The sequence below is a fragment of the Anguilla anguilla genome, chromosome 3 (assembly GCF_013347855.1).
Source record: "Anguilla anguilla isolate fAngAng1 chromosome 3, fAngAng1.pri, whole genome shotgun sequence".
Classification (NCBI taxonomy): Eukaryota; Metazoa; Chordata; class Actinopteri; order Anguilliformes; family Anguillidae; genus Anguilla; species Anguilla anguilla.
Window position 1 is genome coordinate 5,682,190 of NC_049203.1, and position 24,236 is coordinate 5,706,425.

The window sequence follows — 24,236 nt, forward strand, 5'->3', positions numbered from 1 at the left end:
TGTAAATTTTAATTTTTTGCATAGGTAATTCTTCAGTAATTTGCAGTTTATAGTTTATTCAGTGGTTCACAAATATTTCTTGAAACAATATCTTTTAAAACAGAAAAGTTTTATTTTGCAACAATTAATGTTGGTTCCCATGTTTAAATTAGAAAAGAGGCTCTTGGTTTAGAAAAGGAAAATCCTGTAAGTTTGTATAATTTAAAGCCACATAGTATGATGTTCACCAACTCTAGTGAGAGAAGAGGGAGTTTGATTATTCTTGTGACAAAGATGAATTTTTATGGAAAGCTTCACTCGCGGTCTCTAAATCTCATATCTGAGTAAACTGTTTCTCTCTCCACTTCCCTCTTGTTCCTCCTCACTTTGGGTTTCTTGGTGGTGAAAGTCAAAGCAGCGTAATTCATTGCTTCATCTTGACACTAAAAGAAAAAGCGTTACACACCACATACAGTATGATTACACTTCAGTTTTATAATAATTTAGCAGAACATTCACCACAGAAATGGATTTAGTTTAGTTTAGTTAGTTATTAGTTAGTTAGTCATTTAAATTCATTTCCTTCTCAGCATAATATTTGTACCTGTCTACTCGACAAGTCTTCTCCCGGCACTGGGTTGTTTGATGCAGGTCCTGTTTGAGTAAAATAAAAACATAAACCACTGGTGGTTGCCTGAAAATAATACATTTATCCAGTGATTTTCAATGGTGTACAATCGAATAGGAAAACTACGTCTTCTTCTTATTATTATTCTTAGTATTAGTGTTATTATTTGTAGTAGTAGCAGTAGTAGTGTCTTTCATGTAGTCATTTGCATTCAGCTCAGGAATATAAGTTGCTGCTCTGAGGAGAAATGTATCAGAGGAGTATATCTATGATATAATCTCCAGGGAATCAGGGTTGGCCCCAGTGGAGATTACATATCGCTTTAAAAATATTTTAATTTGTTTTGAGGCCAGAAAATTCTGCTTACTCTGCGTTCTCTTTTACTGCTTTTTACTGACTTTTGCTCAAGAGCACTTTTATTTTCATAATCGAGGATTTGTCACATCACAGCTGTTGTGCCTATAATTTACTTAGTGCCAGCTGGGTACCAAACACAAATACATAAAAACTACAACCAAAATCTATTATTTGGGTGAATATCAGATGCTAAAGTTGAATAAAATAATGTCAGATTTGGCTTGCTTTTACGTATGATATGTGTACATAAATGTGCTCATACCGGAAAGTAGACAGACATCTGCACCAATGGAGGAACTTTACTTGATTTACAGAACTGTTCAGATGCTGTATATGCCCATAGCTGCATGCTATATATGAAATGGCCTTATGCGCAGATGACAAAATTGTCGTCTGATTTTGAAACTTCACTACTTTACACTAACATTTGAGCATATTTTCACAATTCAAATATTTTGTTTCGTGCCACACCCATTAAGGTAGTGAGTATTTTTATGATTTTGTATGTTTCATACTCATTTGATTTGATTTACCAAACATTTGATTGACACATACCACACAATTAAACCTGATCTCTTACCTTTGTACTTCTCACAGCTCTTTCTCCTGTTCAGAGCGAGGACAATATTCAGGATCACACTCAACGTCAAAGCTCCCGCCAAGCAATAAAGAGACAGATGTTCTTTTCCTGGCACTTTAAAAACAAGATTTATTTTAGCATCCTTCAAGAGTAATATTAGACTTTTAAGCAGTGAGATCGCAAATGCATGATTAGGATGTTCTTAACTGAACATTCTAATGCCGATGTAACAATCACTGCTGGTAATTGAAAGCAATGGAGTTCTAGAACACTGACAAAGAATTTTGAACAAAACATTCCGAAAAACCTACTCTTCAAAGGGGTAGTCAAATGATCTGGATGAGAATAACAGAAAGCAAGCAATTAACAACTTGCAACATAAAAATAAAATTGCTAACGTAAAGTAATCACACAGTAATATCAGATGAATTCTGCATGAAGTTCTACTGGTTGAAATTATTTAAAAAATCTTTTAGCCCTAGCCTCGCAAAAATAAATGCACAAACCTTTTCGAAACTGAATGCACTAAGACAGTGCATTTACTATGTCATTGTTTTTTTTTGCTTACCTTTAAAGTCTAGCTTGGTCCCATTTCCAAACAGGATCTCCCCACAGGTGTCCACAGCACAGTAGTAAGTCCCAGCATCAGAGGGGCTGAGGTTCTTCTTGGGGAAGTTGTAGGTACAGTTTTGTGAGGGAGACACAGCCCCAGAGCTCCTCTGGCACTCATCACTCCTGGTTCCATGGGTGTAAATGATTCCTGGACGGGACTCTCCTGAGCCCTGTCTGAACCAGTACACACTATGTTCTCCTGCACAGGTCTCAGTGTATACTGTACACTGCAGAGTCGCAGAGTCTCCAGGCTGCACTGACTCAGACTCGGGCTGCTGCAATACTACTGTCCTGTTGTTTGACTTCGAACCTGAAGAAATTTGTTATAATTAAAAATATTACTAGACATATGCATGGATTCAATCATCATTTACTGTTACTGTAATTCACAAATACAAGGAGATATTTATTCTGTAGAAACATTATTTTTTGTCAAGTTTTGGTCATTGCTGAACTTCCCAATCTGCATTGATGAAAAATGTGCATATTTTCAAATATCAATTAGCCTTATTTGCCCATCCATAAAATGTGAAAAAGTCTATTTGTGACTTTTTATCAATGACTTTAGAAAAATAATAAGGCAAATTGAGCATGTTTGGCTTAGCATGCAATATTTTAAGTAATAACTAACCTTAACATATACTTTCTTAATACTTGGTCAATACATGAACACACAAAGCAGAGTTTAAATGACCATGCCCTAAAAGAAATATCTGCTTTCTTAGGATAATTTAAATTTTTTTTCAATTCACTACTAAATTAAATTTTTTTAACTTCCCACTTAAAAAAGCAAAACGCAAATTCATAATAAAATATTGATCAGGAGAGTTTATCAATGTACAAAAATATCACTTTGGCATAATATTTCACTGTTAATATGTCTGTGTGCAAAGTATATTGTTGAAACATGTGCATGAAAAAACATGTGCAACGCATGAACTAAGGTTCATATTTACCCATCACCATTAAAGTAGTTCCATTTCCAAAGCTGATCTCTCTGAAGACTGTAATAGCGCAGTAGTATGTGGCTGAATCCGATGGCTCTATTTGTGACACGGTCAGGCGAACACTCTCCGTTGTTGCTTCAGCAGTGAAACGTTTACTGTTTTGAAACTCATTGAAAAATGTAGCATTTAATTGATATTTCGACACTATTGCCACAAGCTGAGGCTTCAGCCCAAGAGGTTGTTTTAACCAGCTGACATGGGACACATCGATGGTAGGATGGAAACATGGGAGAGTCACAGTGTCTCCAAGCTGAGCTCTCACCAGCGCGTCAGGCTGAATTATATTCCCAAGCAGACCATCTGGAATACAACCAAAAGTAATATTTCAACTTCACTGAAAGTGAAAAAAAAAAAAACTAAAGAAAAAATCCATCAATCTCTGTAGCCATGGCTCTATACAGTCTTAGTGTAAAATTATTTTAACTGATAAGTTAATAACAGGTACACACTTACAGACTTTGCTGAAAAGCACAAGAACCGCACAGAGTGGTGGCATCACCGTGTCTGAACTCTCCTCTTCTGGAGACTCGCCTCTGCCTGTGACCCTGCTTGTCCTCTGCGCTGTAAAACTCAAACTGTACAGATAAAAGGAGGACTTGAGGTAATCATTTCCAGTGAATCTCTGAACCGTAGGAGGTCACATGTCAAAGACAGATTTGATTGGCTGCTCAATGAAGGAAATTATAGGGTGACAAAGGTCCGCAAATGAGCACTCACAGAGGAACACAAGAAAACCCTTGCAATTATTCCCTTTTTTATGTGTTATGTATATACAGTTGTTATTTATGTATTGTAATCATGTGGAACTCTCAATAAAATGGTAAATAGTTTACATTGAAAAAAATCACACACAGGAGGGAGAAGTGCGTCTTTCACTGAACCTATAGCTCCATATCCATCGGCAATGCTGGAGTTGCATTTCTGTGCTTCACAAGCTAATATTTACCATGTAGGTGTACGGTTATGTATGTATTTGTGCTTGTGTATGTGTGTGTGTGTGTCTGTGTGTGTGTGCATGCATGCGTGTGTGTGTGTTTGTGTGTGTGTGTGTGTGTGTGAATGCGAGAGCGCAAGCATTTCTGTGCTTCATAAGCCATCATTTACAGTTGTGTGCATTCATGTACATGTTTGTGCTTGTGTGCATGCATGTGTGTTTGCTCATGTGGGTTTGCATATTTATGTTTGCATGTCTGTCCATGTGTCTGCGGGTGTGTGCACGTGTGTGTGTTTGTGTGTGTGTGTGTATGTGCGCTTACTGTATGTTTATTTGTTTGTGTTTGTGTATGTATGGGTGTGTGTGCTTGTGTGCTTGTTTGTATATGTGAGTGTATTTGTTTGTGTTTGTGTTTGTAGTGTAGTGCAGGATGAGGCAAGATGAGGTAAGGTCTGGTGGAAAAAATCTATTTTAGGTTCACAACAAAAGGAAAAGGGGAAAAAGCTGTTGTAGAGGCAGAGAGGTGTGGTTGGGGGGGGCGGGGGCGGAGCTGTGCTGGGCTTCTGTCTTGGTCCTGAGTCTGTTAAGCTTTACTGTCACGGTAAGGGGGGGGGGGGGGGTTGTATCAAGCCTGTAACAGTGAATATTAAATAAGTAATATGTTACTTTTGTGACATCGTATTGGCATAAAAGCATTTGCAAGAAATTGCAAGATTTGGGGCACGTCATTCGGCTATGTATTCAGGAGTTAACATGCGGGGTTGAACCAGCACCATGGCGAACTGCTTTTTATGCGCTAGCTTGCTGGCTAAAACCTAAAAACTAGCTGTATCAACAGGAGAAAATGTACTTCAAGCAAGCTGACTACGTTCACTTAGTAGTTAGATGGTTTACAGCCACGCTGTTACTCTTGGCTGACCGGCACCATTCAATCCCGTTCATTTTCGGGAAATTGATCATTTTAATGCACAAATTACCTCGGAGGATAACAGATCGATAAAAGAGGGTGAGTTTAAAGTCTAAGCTGTGCAGGTTGTGGTGTCAGGAACGGTGATGGTCTGCTGTCCCTCCAGCACCCAGGTATTGGAGTGTAGCACAGTGGGTAAGGAACTGGGCTTGTAACCGAAAGGTCGCATGTTCGATTCCCGGGTAAGGACACTGCCGTTGTACCCTTGAGCAAGGTACTTAACCGGAATTGCTTCAGTATATATCCAGCTGTATAAATGGATACAATGTAAAAGTTGTGTAAGTCGCTCTGGATAAGAGCGTCTGCTAAATGCCTGTAATGTAATGTAATGTAATGTATTCCAGCAACCTGGGAGAGCTGCAGGACCATGGACAGCACCGGCCCTTCTCACAGGCAGGGGGGCAGGTGTGGCTCATTGTAATTAGGCCAGCTGCTCCCCATTGCCTGATCACAGGGCCTTATGAAAGGGCCTCGCTCGCAGTCCCAGAGAATATATTTTCTGAAGGATTGCGCTTGTGTTTTAAAGTTTGTTTGGGGGGTGGGGGAACGTTGACTTTGTTCATCCACTTGTGTGACTGCTTATTCAACTTACTTGCCCTTACCTTTGGAATAAATTTGCATTGTCCCTCAAGAATGATCCTTTGGACCCTGCCCCACTTTTCATTCACAGTCTTGTGTAACCCAGGGTTTCAAGACACAAATTGAATAGATAGTGAAACAAAGAAAATTTGTAAATAACCAGTAGCAAGTAAGTAAATTATCATTCGAAATAGAGACAAAAGAAAAATATATCTAATAAGGAAAAATACATTTTCTTTATGAGCAGAAAGATAAGTTGATAGAAGGAATTGTCAACCAATGAGGATAACGATACTTGTTGTAAATTTGTTGATTGGTCAGTCAGATGACAAGCCCGCCCTAACTTCCTGTGGCCAAAATGGCCTGAAAATTGCGAAAATTTCTCTGAACAGATTAAGCTAATTCGAAGTGAATTACAAGTGAATTTAGGATACAATTGCAGATATTTTATTGAGGTGTGACAGTAACTTGAAAAGAATCAGAGATTTATAAAGAAATAACGAAGATTTGCAACGTTCTTCTATCGCCCTGGGCAACGATCGCGTGAAAGAGAATTTTCTGCATTCGCCATAAATATCGTTGAAAACTGAACTTTGAACAACTTTGAACATATTCCCTTGGTGAGTCCCCATTCTAAGACTATCTATCTTATTTCACTGCCGTAGTATCAGTTAGCTTGGGTGTGTTCAGAAACGATAATGTTAAACGAAGTTGTAATACAAAAAAAAAAAACCCGAAAATGAAGGTCGCTAAGTAGCTAGCTTCATGTGATTTAAAACTCTGGTAGTAGTAGCTAGCTAAATTGGGTAGCTATAGCAACTCGCGGCTAAACAAGCAGATGTGTATAATTGATGTGTGGGGGGTAGGCCGGGCTAACAGCAGTGCTGTTTCCTGCTTTGTGACGGTGGTGGACACGAACCAGGCAGTTCGCCACATAGCAAGCTGAAAATATATTGAAGCGGGGACAATGTGATGTAACGCTAACTTGCTGCTAGCTATCTTTGCAAGGCGGCTATCTAGCTAAAGTTAGCTAGAATAAGGGCATCTGAGAATTCTCCGGTTGCGTTCTGAAAGTGTATCCCCTGTGTAATCGCATATCAAAGCCACATCGGCGTACTCTTTGTTTAACGTTATTTAAAACGAGTGTATGTCGTGGTACCTTTTGTTAGAAAGCTAACGTAACTAACTAGCTGGCTAGCTAGTGCTGCGAGGAAACGTCAGTGGGTGAGCTTGGAAAGCACTGCAAGATATGAGTAGTGAATTGAGTGAGCTAATGGTGGCTAATTCTACTTCCAGTTAATCGGAATCTAGATATGCTGACAGAATGAAAACAGATTGACAATTGATATGGGCTTTCACCAAGTTTATTTAACAGAGTGTACAGACTACTGATGAGTCTTCTGGCTTTGTGTTGCAAGGCCGGGTTTTTTTTGTGTGTATTGGTTTTTTGTTGTTCGATTTGAACTGCTGTGCTGGATCCTGGATTCCTCTGCCCCTGCTTGCCTTCCCTGGAGAGCTACAGCGGCGCGCGGACTGGCGAGCCACCCATGTGATCGACCTGCAATTTTAAAGTGAAGGAAAGAGTTAAATTGTGCCTTCTACAACGGTGGGTAGGACAAGTGTTTAAATTCTACAAACTGGAACTCAACAACAAGTGGTCCAACAACTACACGGACTAAACTGATTTGCACAGTTAGTGTTTTATAAAAGTGTTTTGGTGTTATAGTGTGATAAGTTTCCTTTACATAGGTATTTTCAATAGTACTACATAAGGGTTTTGGTTTCAAAATAAGTCCTGGTTCCAAAATAAAAGTCCTGAAGTCTAATTAGTGACAAATTATACTAGATCCAAATAACTAATAATAGGGATAGACCAAAACACATCAAAGAAATACTAAAAGTATGGTTAAGGTATAAAAATGGGAAATAGTCTAAAATGAGTGGAACCAGAGAAAATATAAATACAGACACAAAGTAAAAGGTCTTGGGACCAACTTGAATTTTTTTCTTTTCCCATTTTGTATATATGTGTACTGTTGTTGTTTAATGCTTTCTACTTTGTAATAAAAACGAAAGGTACAGAGAACCAAAAAGGGAAAATTTAATTTTAAAAAATCATCCTCTTACCTTTGAAATATAGATCCTGCTTCCGTGTGCTTCATTTTTGATGTGCAAACCATCTCTCTCTCGAGTCAAATCTGTTGTCTTCTGATCTGGTCCATACTTACCTGATTTTATCCATTCTAGTAACGGTATTAGTATTGAAACACTTGTTACACTTGCAATCAAGACGTTGCACCCAGTCTACAGTATATTACTTAAATTTGCTCACATCTTGTTAAAATTGGCTCGCTAGCTCAGTGAAAAAAAAAATGGCTAAAGAACGTCCATGATTAGAAAGCTTTCAAACTGTCTGAGATGGATTTCTGATAGGCCCTCTGATAAGAGTGCTGAGGAATGAATTATTCCTCATAACAAAACTGAATCACTGATTATCTCAAAAGGGCAAATATAGTTCTGCCCCCTCTGAAGTACCAGAGGAGACAAACACGAGAGAGAGAGAGAGAGAGAGGGAGAGAGAGAGAGAAAGGAAGAAGGAGAGAGAGACCGAGATGGAGGGACCAGGTAACCTATGAAAGGGGTGCGTGCAGAGGAAACCACAAAGGCAGAGCACAGGGGTTTTGTTTTGAGTCAGTGGCCTGAGAGTCAGACTGAGCCACAGAGAGAGAGCAGCACCTCCAGCATTGTGCAAAAACCCCCCTCAGACCAGCAAGCAGGTCTCAGAGCATGATCTCAAAGGAAAGGCGTCATAAACAGGAAACTAAAACATTACCGGACTATGATAAATACTGACAATGACCTGCCTCCTTCCCCCAGTACCCAATGGAAATGAACTTGCTACTGTCTTTGGTGGTAAGTGTATTTAAAAGACAAATAAACAAACACACATACTTAACCCTCACCCCTCACCCTCACACCTAGTTATATACAAAACCCCCATGGTTTAAGGATCGTTTCATTTGAATCCATTCTGCTGCACGCCTTACTCGGCATACACATTCATTATGCAGACTGCAGGGCCTGAATGAGTCAAGAGCTCTTTCATGACCCATGAGACTACAGTTGGTCGTATGACCATGAAATGCATCATCAGGGCTGGACAAGGAGGGAAGTGATCCAGATGCTGTGTTTCAATACATCTGATGATGTTTGAGGTGAACATCACCATGGCTTCACTTCAGTATTTTTTCATTTTTTGTTACTTATTGAGTATATTTAAATCTTTTTTTATAAGCACTTTATCGAACATTTTATGCACAATGATATTGGACATTGTGAGTAATATTTCAAAAATGACAGAAAAATGTGTGCACCCATGAATCTAAATATACACCCGAATAAGCGCAATCAGACCAATATGGTGTGAATATTAAAACTTTTAGGTCTTTAAACCATAATTTAACATCACCATAATATGGATGAAATTACATTATACATTTCTATGATGTGCTGCTCCCTACTGGTAAAACTCTGAATTACACACATTTTGAAAGGAGGTCATGATGATGTTGCAGTGGATCATAATGAAACTTTAAAGCCTCAGCATTAAACGTGATTGACGATGAATACATTCTGTAATAGAAAATCATTTTAATTATAGTGTGCAATACTGACCATTGGTCGCTGCAATTTAGGTACTAAACTGAAACTTCGGGACAGATATAGATTAGTATTTTTATTGTGAAATGTAAGTGCACTGTTTTTTTTGTTGTTGTAATGGAAAGGTGGTCTGAGGTGTGAAGTTGTTCGGAACATCAGTGTGGGTTCAGCGTTGAGAGAGGAAGGTGTGAATACAGCTCTGTGCAGCAGGTCAGTCTTCCTGTGCAGCTCTGGTGTGTGTAGAGCTGAATGTATAAGGCTGTGAGTGGAAAATAACTGGACCTCCCCTGTCACCACAACAGAGCAGTTTGAAACAAACAAACACATTTTACTGGTAATGCCGTGTGCAATAGCTTTCAGAAACAATAAGCAGCGCAGTGAACTGTGTGCAGGAAGCATATCAACCAACAGTATCTGTCCGTGTTACACTGAGTGCCTGCCTTTTTTTATTTTACTGTCACCTGTGAACTATTGTGGCAGTTTTTCAAAAAAATATTTGTTCCACACATTTGGGATCAAATGTAAGGAATGCCAGGCAAAAAAATCACAATTTCTTATAATGCTAAGATAAGCCATCTTGAGATAAAACAGCAGTTGGACTAGCTTAAGTGAATGTGTTTACTTGGTTATAAGTTCTGATAAGTTTCAGTGGGTTACGTTTATGAAGATGTTATGCTACAGTGCATCAAATGAAATGCAAAATCAATCCTGAGTACATTCAAAAACATGTAGAAATTTGTTTGTGCTTAAATTCCATGCAATTCCAATGTATGCCATTTTAATCAATGCATTCAATGAAGAATATAATGCATAAATATGATTGACCTAACCGTGTTCAGCTGTCAAAACTTAAACAGCTGTCACAGTAACAACTACAGCCTGGGTAAGGGCATTACTCTCTCCTTGTTCTCTGGATTATTGGCCCCTGTGAACACCTGACAGGCTTCTCAGCAGGAAGTGCATGAACATGTGAGAGTCTGATCATGCTCTGTCCCTGTACACAGGAAGGAATCTGCCACTGAGTCATTCTGTCTGAACAAGTTGTTCTAAAACGTGCAGCACAGCATCAGTAAGTGAGAACACAAGAAAGCTGTCGCTGTGCATACAGGAAGTGCTTTGGTTACTGAAGGTACAGGGAGGGCTCTGCTAGCAAGAGGCCTAGTCTTCAGAAAGAATGTCCAGCTGTTATAAAGCATTCTAGAGCATACCTAAATTCACAGCAATGTTTTCCTTGTCTAAGCAGTGGCAGACACATATTGGTATTTATGCCAGATCCAGCCCTGGTGTGAATGTGCAGACATATCTCGACATGCCGTCTCCTTATCTTTAAGACTTTAAATGATAGAATTCATAAGATGCATTCTGATAGAAATGTATCAGATTCATATATGCTCACTGTCTGATATATGTTATTAAGTAGCCAATGTGAAAAATGTGGATTGGGAAACACTAACCATTATTTTAATTTGAGTTTGATGATGGCCTGATAATAACATGCCCACTTATAATCACACATGCTTCTACACCTCAGAATTAAAACAAAAACAAATGGCTGAATTTACTGTCCACCTGGGAGTGTTTGTATCCCAGGGAGCATTAGTGTGCTATTTTAGATATACAGTTATAAAGATATTATACCAGAGACTGTATGAATGTAAAATAAATAGTTATTTTATGGTTAAATAAGTTGTGGAACGACATGACAGATTAAATACACAAGGCCTCTCACCTTTGCAATTCTCACAGCTTTTTCTCTTTTTCAGGATATAAACTTTGATAACATGCTCACATCACATGATTTCTTCATCAGTTGTGGACATTTTAAGAAGCAATTTAATTTAACATCTTTAAGTATCATTTTCAGAGCCTAACCCGAGAGAGGAACAAGATAATTGAGCTCCATGAAAATGACAATGAGGGATCAACTTCCAAAATAAAATTAGCAAATGTCTGACAGCCATCCAGTACCGCTGCAGGGAAAGCAGTCGCGTTTTCTCGTGGTTTATATTTTAATAAATGTTTATGGTCTGGTCTCTTAAAATATGTACTGTTTCTTCTTCCAGTTTGGTATTTTCTTTAGGATCATGGCACAGTTACTACTACAAGCAGGACAAATGCACTGGCAATTTCATTTTGCCATTTCATTTTCAACTTCTCCACACTAAAATGAGAAATGTAAATTTTAACTGGATTTTTGCATAGGTAATTCTTCAGTAATTTGCAGTTTATAGTTTATTCAGTGGTTCACAAATATTTCTTGAAACAATATCTTTTAAAACAGAAAAGTTTTATTTTGGACCAATTAATGTTGGTTCCCATTAAATTAGAAAAGAGGCTCTTGGTTTAGAAAAGGAAAATCCTGTAAGTTTGTATAATTTAAAGCCACATAGTATGATGTTCACCAACTCTAGTGAGGGAAGAGGGAGTTTGATTATTCTTGTGACAAAGATGAATTTTTATGGAAAGCTTCACTCGCGGTCTCTAAATCTCATGTCTGAGTAAACTGTTTCTCTCTCCACTTCCCTCTTGTTCCTCTTCACTTTGGGTTTCTTGGTGTTGAAAGTCAAAGCAGCGTAATTCATTGCTTCATCTTGACACTAAAAGAAAAAGCGTTACACACCACATACAGTATGATTACACTTCAGTTTTATAATAATTTAGCAGAACATTCACCACAGAAATGGATTTAGTTTAGTTTAGTTAGTTATTAGTTAGTTAGTCATTTACAGTAATTCATTTCCTTCTCAGCATAATATTTGTACCTGTCTGCTCGACAAGTCTTCTCCCGGCACTGGGTTGTTTGATGCAGCTCCTGTTTGAGTAAAATAAAAACATAAACCACTGGTGGTTGCATGAAAATAATACATTTATCCAGTGATTTTCAATGGTGTTCAATCGAATAGGAAAACTATGTCTTCTTCTTATTATTATTCTTAGTATTATTATTTGTAGTAGTAGCAGTAGTAGTGTCTTTCATGTAGTCATTTGCATTCAGCTCAGGAATATAAGTTGCTGCTCTGAGGAGAAATGTATCAGAGGAGTACATCTATGATATAATCTCCAGGGAATCAGGGTTGGCCCCAGTGGAGATTACATATCGCTTTAGAAATATTTTAATTTGTTTGGGTACCAAACACAAATACATAAAAACTACAACCAAAATCTATTATTTGGGCGAATATCAGATGCTAAAGTTGAATAAAATAATGTCAGATTTGGCTTGCTTTTACGTGTGATATGTGTACATAATTTTCTCATACCGGAAAGTAGACAGACATCTGCACCAATGGAGGAACTTTACTTCATCTTGATTTACAGAACTTTTCAGACAGACTGTTCTGTAAAACTCATATGCCCATTGCTACCTACATGCTATTAATGAAATGGCCTTATGTACAGATGACAAAATTGTTGTCAGATTTTGAAACTTACTTTACAGTAACATTTGAGCATATTTTCACAATTCACATTTTTTGTTTGGTGCCGCACCCATTATTATTGAGTATTTTGTATGTTTCATACGTGTCTGATTTGATTTAACAAACATTTGATTGACACATACCACACAATTAAACCTGGTCTCTTACCTTTGTACTTCTCACAGCTCTTTCTCCTGTTCAGAGCGAGGACAATATTCAGGATCACACTCAACGTCAAAGCCCCCACCAAGCAATAAAGAGACAGATGTTCTTTTCCTGGCAGTTTAAAAACAAGATTTATTTTAGCACCCTTCAAGAGTAATATTAGACTTTTAAGCAGTGAGATTGCAAATGCATGATTAGGATGTTCTTAACTGAACATTCTAATGCTGATGTAACAATCACTGCTGGTAATTGAAAGCAATGGAGTTCTAGAACACTGACAAAGAATTGTGAACAAAACATTCCGAAAAACCTACTCTTCAAAGGGGTTGTCAAATGATCTGGATGAGAATAACAGAAAGCAAGCAATTAACAGCTTGCAACATAAAAATAAAATTGCTAAGGTAAAGTAATCACACAATAATATCAGATGAATTCTGCATGAAGTTCTACTGGTTGAAATTATTTTTAAAATATTTTAGCACTAGCATCGCAACAATTAATGCACAAACCTTTTCGAAACTGAATGCACTAAGACAGTGCATTTATTATGTCATTGTTTTTTTGCTTACCTTTAAAGTCTAGCTTGATCCCATTCCCAAACAGGATCTCCCCACAGGTGGCCACAGCACAGTAGTAAGTCCCAGCATCAGAGGGGCTGAGGTTCCTCTTGGGGAAGTTGTAGACACAGCTCTGTGTGGGAGACACAGCCCCAGAGCTCCTCTGGCACTCATCACTCCTGGTTCCATGGGTGTAAATGATTCCTGGAGGGGACTCTCCTGAGTCCTGTCTGAACCAGTACACACTGTGTTCTCCTGCACAGGTCTCAGTGTGTACTGTACACTGCAGAGTCACAGAGTCTCCTGGCTGCAATGACTCAGACTCGGGCTGCTGTAGTACTACTGACCTGTTGTTTAACTTTGAACCTGAAGAAATTTGTTTTATAATTAAAAATATTACTAGACATATGCTTGGATTCAATCATCGTTTACTATTACTGTAATTCACAAATAAATTTAGGTATTTTTTTCTTTAGAAACATTATATTTTGGCAAGTTTTGGTTATTTTGGCTGAACTTCCCAATCTGCATTGATGAAAAATGTGTGCATATTTTCAAATACCAATTAGCCTTAATTGCCCATCCATAAAATGTGAAAAAGTCTATTTGTGACTTTTTATCAATGACTTTAGAAAAATAATAAGGCAAATTGAGCATGTTCGGCTTGCAATATGTTCAGCAATAACCAAGCCTTAACATATCTCAGTTTCTTAACACTTAGCCAATACATGAACTCACAAAGCAGTGTTTAAATGACCATGCCCTGAAAGAAAAATCTGCTTTCTTAGGATAATTTAATTTCCCCCTTAAAAAAGCAAAACGCAAATTCATAATAAAATATTGATCAGGAGAGTCTATCAATGTACCAAAATATCACTTTGGCATAATATTTCACTGGTAATATGTCTGTGTGCAAAGTATATTGTTGAAAACATGTGCATGAAAAAACATGTGCAACGCATGAACTAAGGTTCATATTTACCCATCACCATTAAAGTAGTTCCTTCTCCAAAGCTCATCTTCATGAAGTGCACAACAGTGCAGTAGTACGTGGCTGAATCTGATGGCTCTACTTGTGACACAGTCAGGTTAAAGCTTTCCTTTTCTGCATTAACAATGAGGCGTTTACTGTTTTTAAACTCATTGAAAAATGTAGCATTAGGTTGATATTTCGACACTATCGCTACAAGCTGAGGCTTCAGCCCAAGAGGTTGCTTCAACCAGCTGACACATGTCACTTGCTTGGAAGGATGGAAACATGGGAGAGTCACAGTGTCTCCAAGCTGGGCTCTCACCAGCACGTCAGGCTGAACTATATTCCCAAGCAGACCATCTGGAATACATCCAAAAGTAATATTTCAACTTCACTGAAAGTGAAAAAAAAAAAAAAAACTAAAGAAATCCATCAATCTCTGTAGCCATGGCTCTATACAGTCTTAGTGTAAAATTATTTTAACTGATAAGTTAATAACAGGTACACACTTACAGACTTTGCTGAAAAGCAGAAGAATCGCACAGAGTGGTGGCATCACCGTGTCTGAACTCTCCTCTTCTGGAGACTCTCCTCTGCCTGTGACCCTGCTTGTCCTCTGCGCTGTAAAACTCAAACTGTACAGATAAAAGGAGGACTTGAGGTAATAATTTCCAGTGAATCTCTGAACCGTAGGAGGTCACATGTCAAAGACAGATTTGATTGGCTGCTCAATGAAGGAAATTATAGGGTGACAAAGGTCCGCAAATGAGCACTCACAGAGGAACACAAGTAAACCCTTGCAATTATTTCCTTTATTATGTGTTATGTATATATAGTTGCTATTTATGTATTGTAATCATGTGGAACTCTCCATAAAATGGTAAATAGTTTACATTGAAAAAAATCACACACAGGAGGGAGAAGTGCGTCTTTCACTGAACCTATAGCTCCATATCCATCGGCAATGCTGGAGTTGCATTTCTGTGCTTCACAAGCTAATATTTACCATGTAGGTGTACGGTTATGTATGTATTTGTGCTTGTGTATGTGTGTGTGTGTGTCTGCGTGTGTGTGCATGCATGTGTGTGTGTGTGTGTGTGTGTATGTGTGTGTGTGTGTCTGCGTGTGTGCATGCATGCATGTGTGTGTGTGTGTGTGTGTGTGTGTGTGTGTGTGTGAATGCGAGAGCGCAAGCATTTCTGGGCTTCATAAGCCATCATTTACAGTCGTGTGCATTCATGTACATATTTGTGCTTGTCTACGTGTATGTGTGTGCATGCATGAGTATTTATGAGTGTGTCTGTGTGTTTGTGTGTTTGCTCATGTGGGTTTGCATATTTATGTTTGCATGTCTGCCCATGTGTCTTTGCGGGTGTGTGCACGTGTGTGTGTTTGTGTGTGTGTATGTGCGCTTACTGCATGTGTATTTGTTTGTGTTTGTGTATATATGTGTGTGTGTGCTTGTGTGTATATGTGAGTGTATTTGTTTGTGTTTGTGTTTGTAGTGTAGTGCAGGATGAGGCAAGATGAGTTAAGGTGTGGTGGAAAAAATCTATTCTAGGTTCACAACAAAAGGAAAAGGGGAAAAAGCTGTTAGAGACAGAGAGGTGTGGTGAGGGGGGGAAAGCTGTGCTGGGCTTCTGTCTTGGTCCTGAGTCTGTTAAGCTTTACTGTCACAGTAAGGGGAGGGGGCAGCTAGGTGAGGTCTGAAAGCAAGCAACCATTACCTAATGCCCCTTTCTCACCAAAGCAATGACTCAAGTAAAACCACATTTGCAGTTGGTGTGAATGGGTCAACTCGCACATTACGTGACCTGGGTCCGCAGCCCTGGTCGTGACCTGGGATTCATGTGGGTTCGACAAAGCTCGACTTCCATATGGGGGGGTGATTAGGCTACTGTACTCTGCTTGGTTAGCTGACCTCATGTGTTTAACTTGTGCAGAAATTATGTTTCGAAACATAATTTCAATAAATGATGGAAACCATATTTATCACAACTGAACAATTCAGGAATTATTTTCATTTTTGCTAGCTAGATTCATGCAAGAAGAGGATTGCTCAGTTGTCTCAAGCTTGTAACAGTGAATATTAAATAGTAAGTAATATGTTACTTTTGTGACATCGTATTGGCATAAAAGCATTTGCAAGAAATTGCAAGATTTGGGGCACATCATTAGGCTATGTATTCAGGAGTTAACATACAGGGTTAAACCAGCACCATGGCGAACTGCTTTTTATGCGCTAGCTAGCTGGCTAAAACCAAACTAGCTGTATCAACAGGAGAAAATGTACTTCAAGCAAGCTGACTACGTTCACTTAGTAGTTAGTTAGTAGTCACTTAGATGGTTTACAGCAGCGCTGTTCCTCTTGGCTGACCGGCACCATTCAATCCCGTTCATTTTCGGAAAATTGATAGTTTTAAAGCACAAATTACCTTGGAGGATAACAGATCGATAAAAGAGGGTGAGTTTAAAATCTAAGCTGTGTAGGTTGTGGTGACAGGAAGGGTGATGGTGTGCTGTCCCTCCAGCACCCAGGTATTCTAGAAACCTGGGATAGATGCAGGACCATGGACAGCACCGGCCCTTCTCACAGGCAGGGGGGCAGGTGTGGCTCATTGTAATTAGGCCAGCTGCTCCCCATTGCCTGATCACAGGGCCTTATGAAAGGGCCTCGCTCGCAGTCCCAGTGAATATTTTTTTCTGAAGGGCTGCTCTTGTGTTTTAAAGTTTGTTTGGGGGGTGGGGGAACTTTGACTTTGTTCATCCACTTGTGTGACTGCTTATTCAACTTACTTGCCCTTACCTTTGGAATAAATTTGCATTGTCCCTCAAGAATGATCCTTTGGACCCTGCCCCACTTTTCATTTGCAGTCTTGCAATCAGGAAGTTGCAACCAGTCTACCGTATATTACTTAAATTTTCTCACATCTTGTTAAAATTGGCTCGCTAACTGAGTGGAAAAAAATGGCTAAAGAAATTCCATGATTAGAAAGCTTTCAAACTGTCTGAGATGGATTTCTGATAGGCCCTCTGATCAGAGTGCTGAGGAATGAATTATTCCTCATAACAAAACTGAATCACTGATTATCTCATAAGAGCAAATATAGTTCTGCCCCCTCTGAAGTACCAGAGGAAACAAACACGAGAGAGAGAGAGAGAGAGAGTAAGAGTATGAGAGAGAGAGGGAGAGAGAGAGAGAGAGAGAAAGGAAGAAAGAAAAAGAGATAGAGATGGAGGGACCAGGTACCATATGAAAGAGGTGCATGCAGAGGAAACCACAAAGGCAGAGCTCAGGGGTTTTGTTTTGAGTCAGTGGCCTGAGAGTCAGACTGAGCCACAGAGAGAGAGAGCAGCACCTCCAGCATTGTGCAAAAACCCCCCTCAGACCAGCAAGCAGGTCTCAGAGCGTGATCTCTAGCATGATCTCAAAGGAAAGGCTAAAACATTACCGGACTATGATAAATACTGACAATGACCTGCCTCCTTCCCCTGGTACCCAATGGAAATGAACTTGCTACTCTCTTTGGTGGTAAGTGTATTTAAAACACAAACAAACAAACACACATACGTACCCCTCACCCCTCACCCTCACACCTAGTTATATACAAAACCCCCATGGTTCAAGGATCGTTTTATTTGAATCCATTCTGCTGCACGCCTTACTCAGCACTTACATTCATTATGCAGACTGCAGGGCCTGAATGAGTCAAGAGCTCTTTTATGACCCATGAGACTACAGCTGGTCACATGACCAGGGTGGGAAAAGGAGGTAAATGTTCAGGATGGTGTGTTTCAATGCATCTGATGATGTTTGTGCTGAAAAATGGTTTTGTCGCTTATTTTTTTATTCTTTACGATATGCACTCTATTGAGAATACACAACATTGTAAGCAGTATATGAAAATTCTGCTAAAACAAGCTAAAATAAAGCACATGTCAAAATCAACACAATCAGACCAATATGGTGTGAATCAAAATGTTTCCAATCATAATGACACAAATTATCACAATCATTTTTAAATAATGCAATTACAATGCTGTGCACACTGCTCCCTGCTGGTAAAAGTCAGAACTACAAACATTTTAAGAGATGATGATGTAAAGCTACTAAAAACCAACAGCATAAAACGTGAATGACAATGAATATAGAACAAAAAAGTGAAAGACCCTCTTTAATTATAGAGAGCAATACCGACCTTTTTTCATGACAAATCTTTACTGTATTTGGAAATATGAGAAAAGTTTTTAGCATTTTTATTTTTTAACGTAAGTGTCCTGTTTCCGAGTGCTGTCTCTTCTGGTCTGTTGTAATGGAAAGGTGGTCTGAGGTGTGAAGTTGATCGGAGCGTCAGTGTGGTTTCAGTGCTGAGAGAGGGAGGTGTGAACACAGCTCTGTGCAGCAGGTTAGTCTTCCTGTCCAGCTCTGATCTGTGTAGAGCTGAATATATAAGGCTGTGAGTGGGAAATGTGAGTGAACCTCCCTTGTCACCATTACAGAGCAAAATGACAAAATAACATTTGTCTTAGGGCCTCCTGTAATTATTTAATTTTAATGCTAAATTGCTCACTAACGCTAATTAATGCTAACTAAATAACTCCTTCTAGTTAGTTAATTAGCATTAATTGGTGCTCACACTGCCCACCCAGCAGAGAACAGGCAGTTTAGTCACAGCAAACTGCAAAGAGAGGGATGCTGTGTTTGTGGGAAACAATCAGTTTACATGTAAAATGTGTACATTTAAGCATTTTTAATTAGTTTTTCTGTCCTTGCCTTCCAGGGAATGTCAGCATGCCAGTTTGCATGAGCTTGCTAACAGAAATAGAATGTGGTGGTTTGCCAAACAAAAAGGGCCCCCCCACATTTGTAATCAAAGTTACCCCGATCCAAGATAAAATCTGTCACAATCTCGTACAATGCTGATATACGTTATCCTGAAGAGAAACACCGGTTGGTTTAGCTTAACTGAGTAAGTGTGCTTGTTTATTGAGTCTAATGTGAATCACTGGGTGACATTTATGAAGCTGTTGTGCTTCAATGCATCAAATATCAGAATGTTCAAATTAAATCAACAGTGCATTCAAAAACATGTAGAAATGTATTTGAGCTCAAGCCACCTGTTTCCAATTCCAATGTTTTCCATCTTAATTATGTTTATGCATGATGTCCTTTATTGAATATGGTGGGAGGTAATATGTCAGTAATTTTGCACAGGCAAAGGGCACTGTAATCATGTTCAGCTGTCAAAACTAAACACTTTACAGTAGCACGTCCAGTTTGGGTGAGGACATTACTCTCTCCTGGTTCTCTAGATTATCAGCCCCTGTGAACACCTGACAGGCGTCTCAGCAGGAAGTGCATGAACATGCTCTGTCCCTGTACACAGGAAATAACAGCCTTGCTAACTATGGGGGTGGATCTATTACACTTTGGGGTTGTGTGGTAACAAGTGGCCCCAGGAAACATTGTGTGGGAGGAAAGAAGAATGGATTCAACTAAATAACAAAACCGTAGAAGCCAATGTCACAGATTCAGTGAAGAAACCGTAGCTGGGCAGAGATATGTTGGTATGACAATAATCCAAAAATCCTTCAGGTTAATGGACCCCCAATCTACTTAAATGAATGAAAGATGAAAGTTTGGAAAGGCCTGCACTGTCAGACTTGCATGCGACTGAAAATCTGTGGGGAGACCTCAAACACGCAGTGAATTTGAGACATAAGAATATTTCTGAACTAGAAGGATTCTGCCAGTGAGCGGGGAATTCCTAATGCAAGAACAGAAAAGACTGTGAACTGGCAGCAAGGAATATTTGGAAGCTGTGATTTTCGCCAAAGGAGGTGTTACTAAGTACTGACGAGGAGCCCAAGGCTTTGCATGTGCCAAATTTCAATCTATAAAGCCGGGCATAGGCTCCAGCACCCCCCGTGACCCTGCCCAGGATAGGCGGGTAGAGATAATGGATGGATAAACTTCTTTTCACTAATACAATCAACAAGATGTCGTTTGTAATTGACCTTCAGTGGCCAAACTTTTCCACACCTCAGCATTTTGTGACTACGAAATTTTACAAAAAGTGGTAGGGACAGAATTTGCCTTTCATAGAGTGCCTTGCACAATTTTATATGTGTACGCCGTTTCTTTTTATAGAGCTGGATATATACTGAAGTCATTCAGGTTAACAGCCTTGCTCAAGGGTACAAGGGCAATGCATCGCCTGAGAATGTTTACCAGTTCTGGTGAGGAAATCTTGTGGTGAAGATCACAGATCTGAAAATGAAGATTTTTTTATGGAAAGCTTCACTCGCGGTCTCTAAATCTCATATCTGAGTAAACCGTTTCTTTCTCCACTTCCCTCTTCTTTGTCCTCACTTTGGGTTTCTTGGTGGTGAAAGTCAAAGCAGCGTAATTCATTGTTTCATCTTGACACTGAAAGGAAAACATATGATTACTTCCCATTCTGATTATCATTTTACCAGGATATTCAACACTGTGATTGTGTTCATTAGTTAGGTAGTTAGTTTTCTTAAAAATCTCTTTTTTACAAAATAATATTTATACCTGTTTGCTTGACAAGTCTTCTCTGGACACTTGGCTGTTTGATGTAGACCCTGTTTAGTAAAATTAAAATGTAAATCACTGGTGGTTGGTGCACACTCAAATAAGAAAGCTCTTCTTCTTCTTCTCTTCTTCCTCTCATTATTATTATTATTATTATTATTATTATTATTATTATTATTATTATTATTATTATTATTATTCATTGCAGTAGTAGCAGTAGTGGTAGTAGTGTTTTTCATATAGTAAATTATATTCACCACAGTAAGACTTGCCATAAGTTGCCATTCCAACAAGAACTACTGCACTGTGTATCTGAGGAGTACGTCTATTATATAATCGCCAGGCTCCAAGCTCTTTAAGATAACGTGTATATTTTGTGGTCGTGTGTGTTACACACCAGTTGGATTTGATGTAATAAAAATTTCAAGATAACTTGAAAAAATACACTGGCATATACCACACATGGATAACTTGGTCTCTTACCTTTGCAAATCTCGCTGCTTTTTCTCATTTTCAGAGCGAGGACAATATTTAGGATCACACTCAACGTCAAACCTCCCGCCAAGCAATAAAGAGGAAGATGTTTGTTCCCTGACATTTTAAAAGCAGGATTTAGTATAACACCCTACATAAGTAATATTAATAAGAGCATAACAAGACATTGGTAGTGACACCTGTCCAAAAAACTTACCTGCATGAGAATAAAAATGGATAACAATGAACAACTTACAATATAAAAATAAATTAGCAGATGTGACAATAATCCACTTGTACCAGATGATGTCTGTGTGCTCTACTGGTTGATACGATTTAATACATCATTTAGCCCTCCCCTTGCAAAAATAAGACGCCGCTTTTGCTGACTATGTGAGCGATTATTTTGCTTACCCTCCAGCTTGGTCCCATTCCCAAACAGGATCTCCCCACAGGTGGCCACAGCACAGTAGTAAGTCCCAGCATCAGAGGGGCTGAGGTTCCTCTTGGGGAAGTTGTAGACACAGCTCTGTGTGGGAGACACAGCCCCAGAGCTCCTCTGGCACTCATCACTCCTGGTTCTATGGGTGTAAATGATTCCAGGAGGGGACTGTCCTGAGCCCTGTCTGAACCAGTACACACTGTGTTCTCCTGCACAGGTCTCAGTGTGTACTGTACACTGCAGAGTCACAGAGTCTCCTGGCTGCACTGACTCAGACTCGGGCTGCTGCAGTACTACTGTCCTGTTGTGTGACTCTGAACCTGAAGAATTTTAACAATTAAAAACTTAACAGGACATGTGCTTGGACTCAATCGTTAGATACATGCTTTGCTACAAGTATTACCATAATTACCACAGTTTTGAATCTAGGTCGTGGCTGAACTTCCCAATCTGGATTTGTGACGAATGCACGCAAAACTGCCTATTTGTCTATTTGTGATGTTGCATTAAAACTTCAGAAAATCAAAGGCAAATTTACAGTGTTTGGCTAAACATGCAGTGTCTTAAACAACAACATTCCTTAATATATCATAACACAACACTGAACCAATACACAAACACACAAAACAGACTTTTACTAGCCCTACCCTAAAACAAAGATCCTTATTTCTAAGATAATTTAAATTCACTTTTTAAACAGCAAATATCAAATGTGTTTTTATTATAACATATCGATCAGGTTAGTATCAATTCACCAAAAATAACACTTTTCTGCAATATTTCACTGGTATTGTGCCAGTGAGCAAAGTATTTTGTTGCAAACCTGTAACTACTGTAAAGCATCATTTTAGGTTCATATTTACCCATCACCATTAAAGTGGTTCCATTTCCAAAGATGACCTGTGTGTTGACCATAAGAGCGCAGTGGTATGTGGCTGAATCCGACGGCTCTACTTGTGACACAGTCAGGTTAAAGGTCCTGTTTGCTGCTTTAGCACTGAGGCGTGTACTGTCTTTAAACTCATTGAAAAATTCAAAATTAGAATTCAAGTAATGATGCCTTGCTATGTGCTGAATCTTCTGTCCAAGAGGCTGCTTATACCAACTGATAACATTAAATTGTTTTACAGAGTAGAAGCATGGTAGAGTCACAGTGTCTCTGATCTTAACTTGCACAAGCGTGTCAGGCTGAATTATATTCCCAAGCAGACCACCTGTAGGAAGACAGAAAGCAATATTTCAATGCAAATGGCAGTGTGAAATACGCACTTAAAAACCACAACAATCTCTGTATAAATAGCTCTATATAGTCCCAATGTAAAGTTATTTTGTCTGACAAGTCAATAATAATTATACACTTACAGATTTTGCTGAAAAGCACAAGAACAACACAGAGTGGCGGCATCACCGTGTCTGAACTCTCCTCTTCTGGAGACTCTCTTCAGCCTGAGACCCTGTTTGTCCTCTGCACTGTAAAACTCAAACTGTACAGATAAAAGGAGGACTTGAGATAATAATTTCTCGTCATTCACTGAACAGTAGGAGGGGACATGTCAGGGGCAGATTTGATTGGCTGTTTAATGAGGCAAATTAGTGGGTGCACAAGAGTGGTGCAAGCATACACTGATAAACACCCTCAGTGCAACAAAAGAACAATGTTGTCATTATTTCCATCCTGCTTAATAAAGGTCAAATAATAATAATAATTCAGTTGTTATTTACAGTGCAATAATGTGGAAGTCCTCACATAGTTTTAAATAGGTTACTTTAAGAATAACTTTAGATTGAAAATGGCATCTTAATTCGTACTACGGTTTAATATATGTGTGTGTATGTGTGTGTGCGTGGGTGTTTATGTGTGTGTGTGCGTGTGTGTGTGTGTGTTTGTGTGCATATGTGTGTGTGCATGGAGGAGTATGTGTTTGTGTGTGTGTGTATGGTTGTGTCTGTGTGTGTGCATGCGTGTGTGTGTATGTGTATATGGTTGCGTGTGTGTGTGTGTATGTGTGTGTGTGTATCTGTGGTTGTGTGTGTGTGTGTGTGTGGTTGTGTGTGTGTGTGTGCGTGTCATTTTGTGTGTTTGTGTGCGTGTGTGTGTATATGTGTGGGTGCGTATGGTTGTGTGTGTGTGTGTGTGTGTGTGTTCTTGTATCTGTGGTTGTGTATGTGTGTGTGTGTGTGTGTGTGTGTTTGTGCATCTGTGTGTGTCTATGTGTGTGTGCGTGTGTCAAACTGCCAAATTGATGATGACATCTGTGGCAAACACGCCTGCCACAGGCCACTGAAGTGGCTTTCCTAGGGGCCCTCCAGCACAGAGACACAGGGAGATGATGTTCCAACA

General features: G+C 39.1%; 2 protein-coding genes and 2 long non-coding RNA genes across 5 annotated transcripts in view; 1 reads left to right on the forward strand and 3 right to left on the reverse strand.

Annotated features, from left to right (window-relative positions):
* Positions 1–90: 90 nt before the first annotated feature.
* LOC118223792 lies at positions 91–23,370 on the reverse strand. The gene is made up of 6 exons (XM_035410779.1): positions 23,258–23,370; positions 3,113–3,463; positions 2,113–2,466; positions 1,545–1,658; positions 584–633; positions 91–422 (listed from the first exon to the last, which is right to left on the reverse strand). Exons 1-6 carry the CDS (start codon positions 23,298–23,300, stop codon positions 294–296), a joined length of 1,041 nt encoding a protein of 346 aa, XP_035266670.1. The 5' UTR covers positions 23,301–23,370; the 3' UTR covers positions 91–293.
* On the forward strand, positions 5,965–7,758 carry LOC118223821. Its single transcript, XR_004764497.1, has 2 exons — positions 5,965–6,263; positions 7,062–7,758. It is a non-coding gene; the product is annotated as an uncharacterized LOC118223821 (long non-coding RNA).
* Positions 6,992–8,436, reverse strand: LOC118223819. Its single transcript, XR_004764495.1, has 2 exons — positions 7,771–8,436; positions 6,992–7,201 (listed from the first exon to the last, which is right to left on the reverse strand). It is a non-coding gene; the product is annotated as an uncharacterized LOC118223819 (long non-coding RNA).
* LOC118223778 (immunoglobulin superfamily member 3-like) overlaps positions 11,525–24,236 on the reverse strand; it is a 55,730-nt gene continuing 43,018 nt past the window's right edge. The window contains exons 3-7 of one of the 2 annotated variants that reach the window (XM_035410762.1): positions 14,427–14,777; positions 13,457–13,810; positions 12,891–12,998; positions 12,066–12,115; positions 11,525–11,900 (exon numbers count right to left, since the gene is read on the reverse strand). In XM_035410762.1, coding sequence (XP_035266653.1) covers positions 11,772–11,900; positions 12,066–12,115; positions 12,891–12,998; positions 13,457–13,810; positions 14,427–14,777 — 992 coding nt within the window. In that variant the 3' untranslated portion in view covers positions 11,525–11,771. The remainder of the gene's footprint in view (positions 11,901–12,065; positions 12,116–12,890; positions 12,999–13,456; positions 13,811–14,426; positions 14,778–24,236) is intronic. The other variant, XM_035410763.1, reaches the window with a different exon arrangement.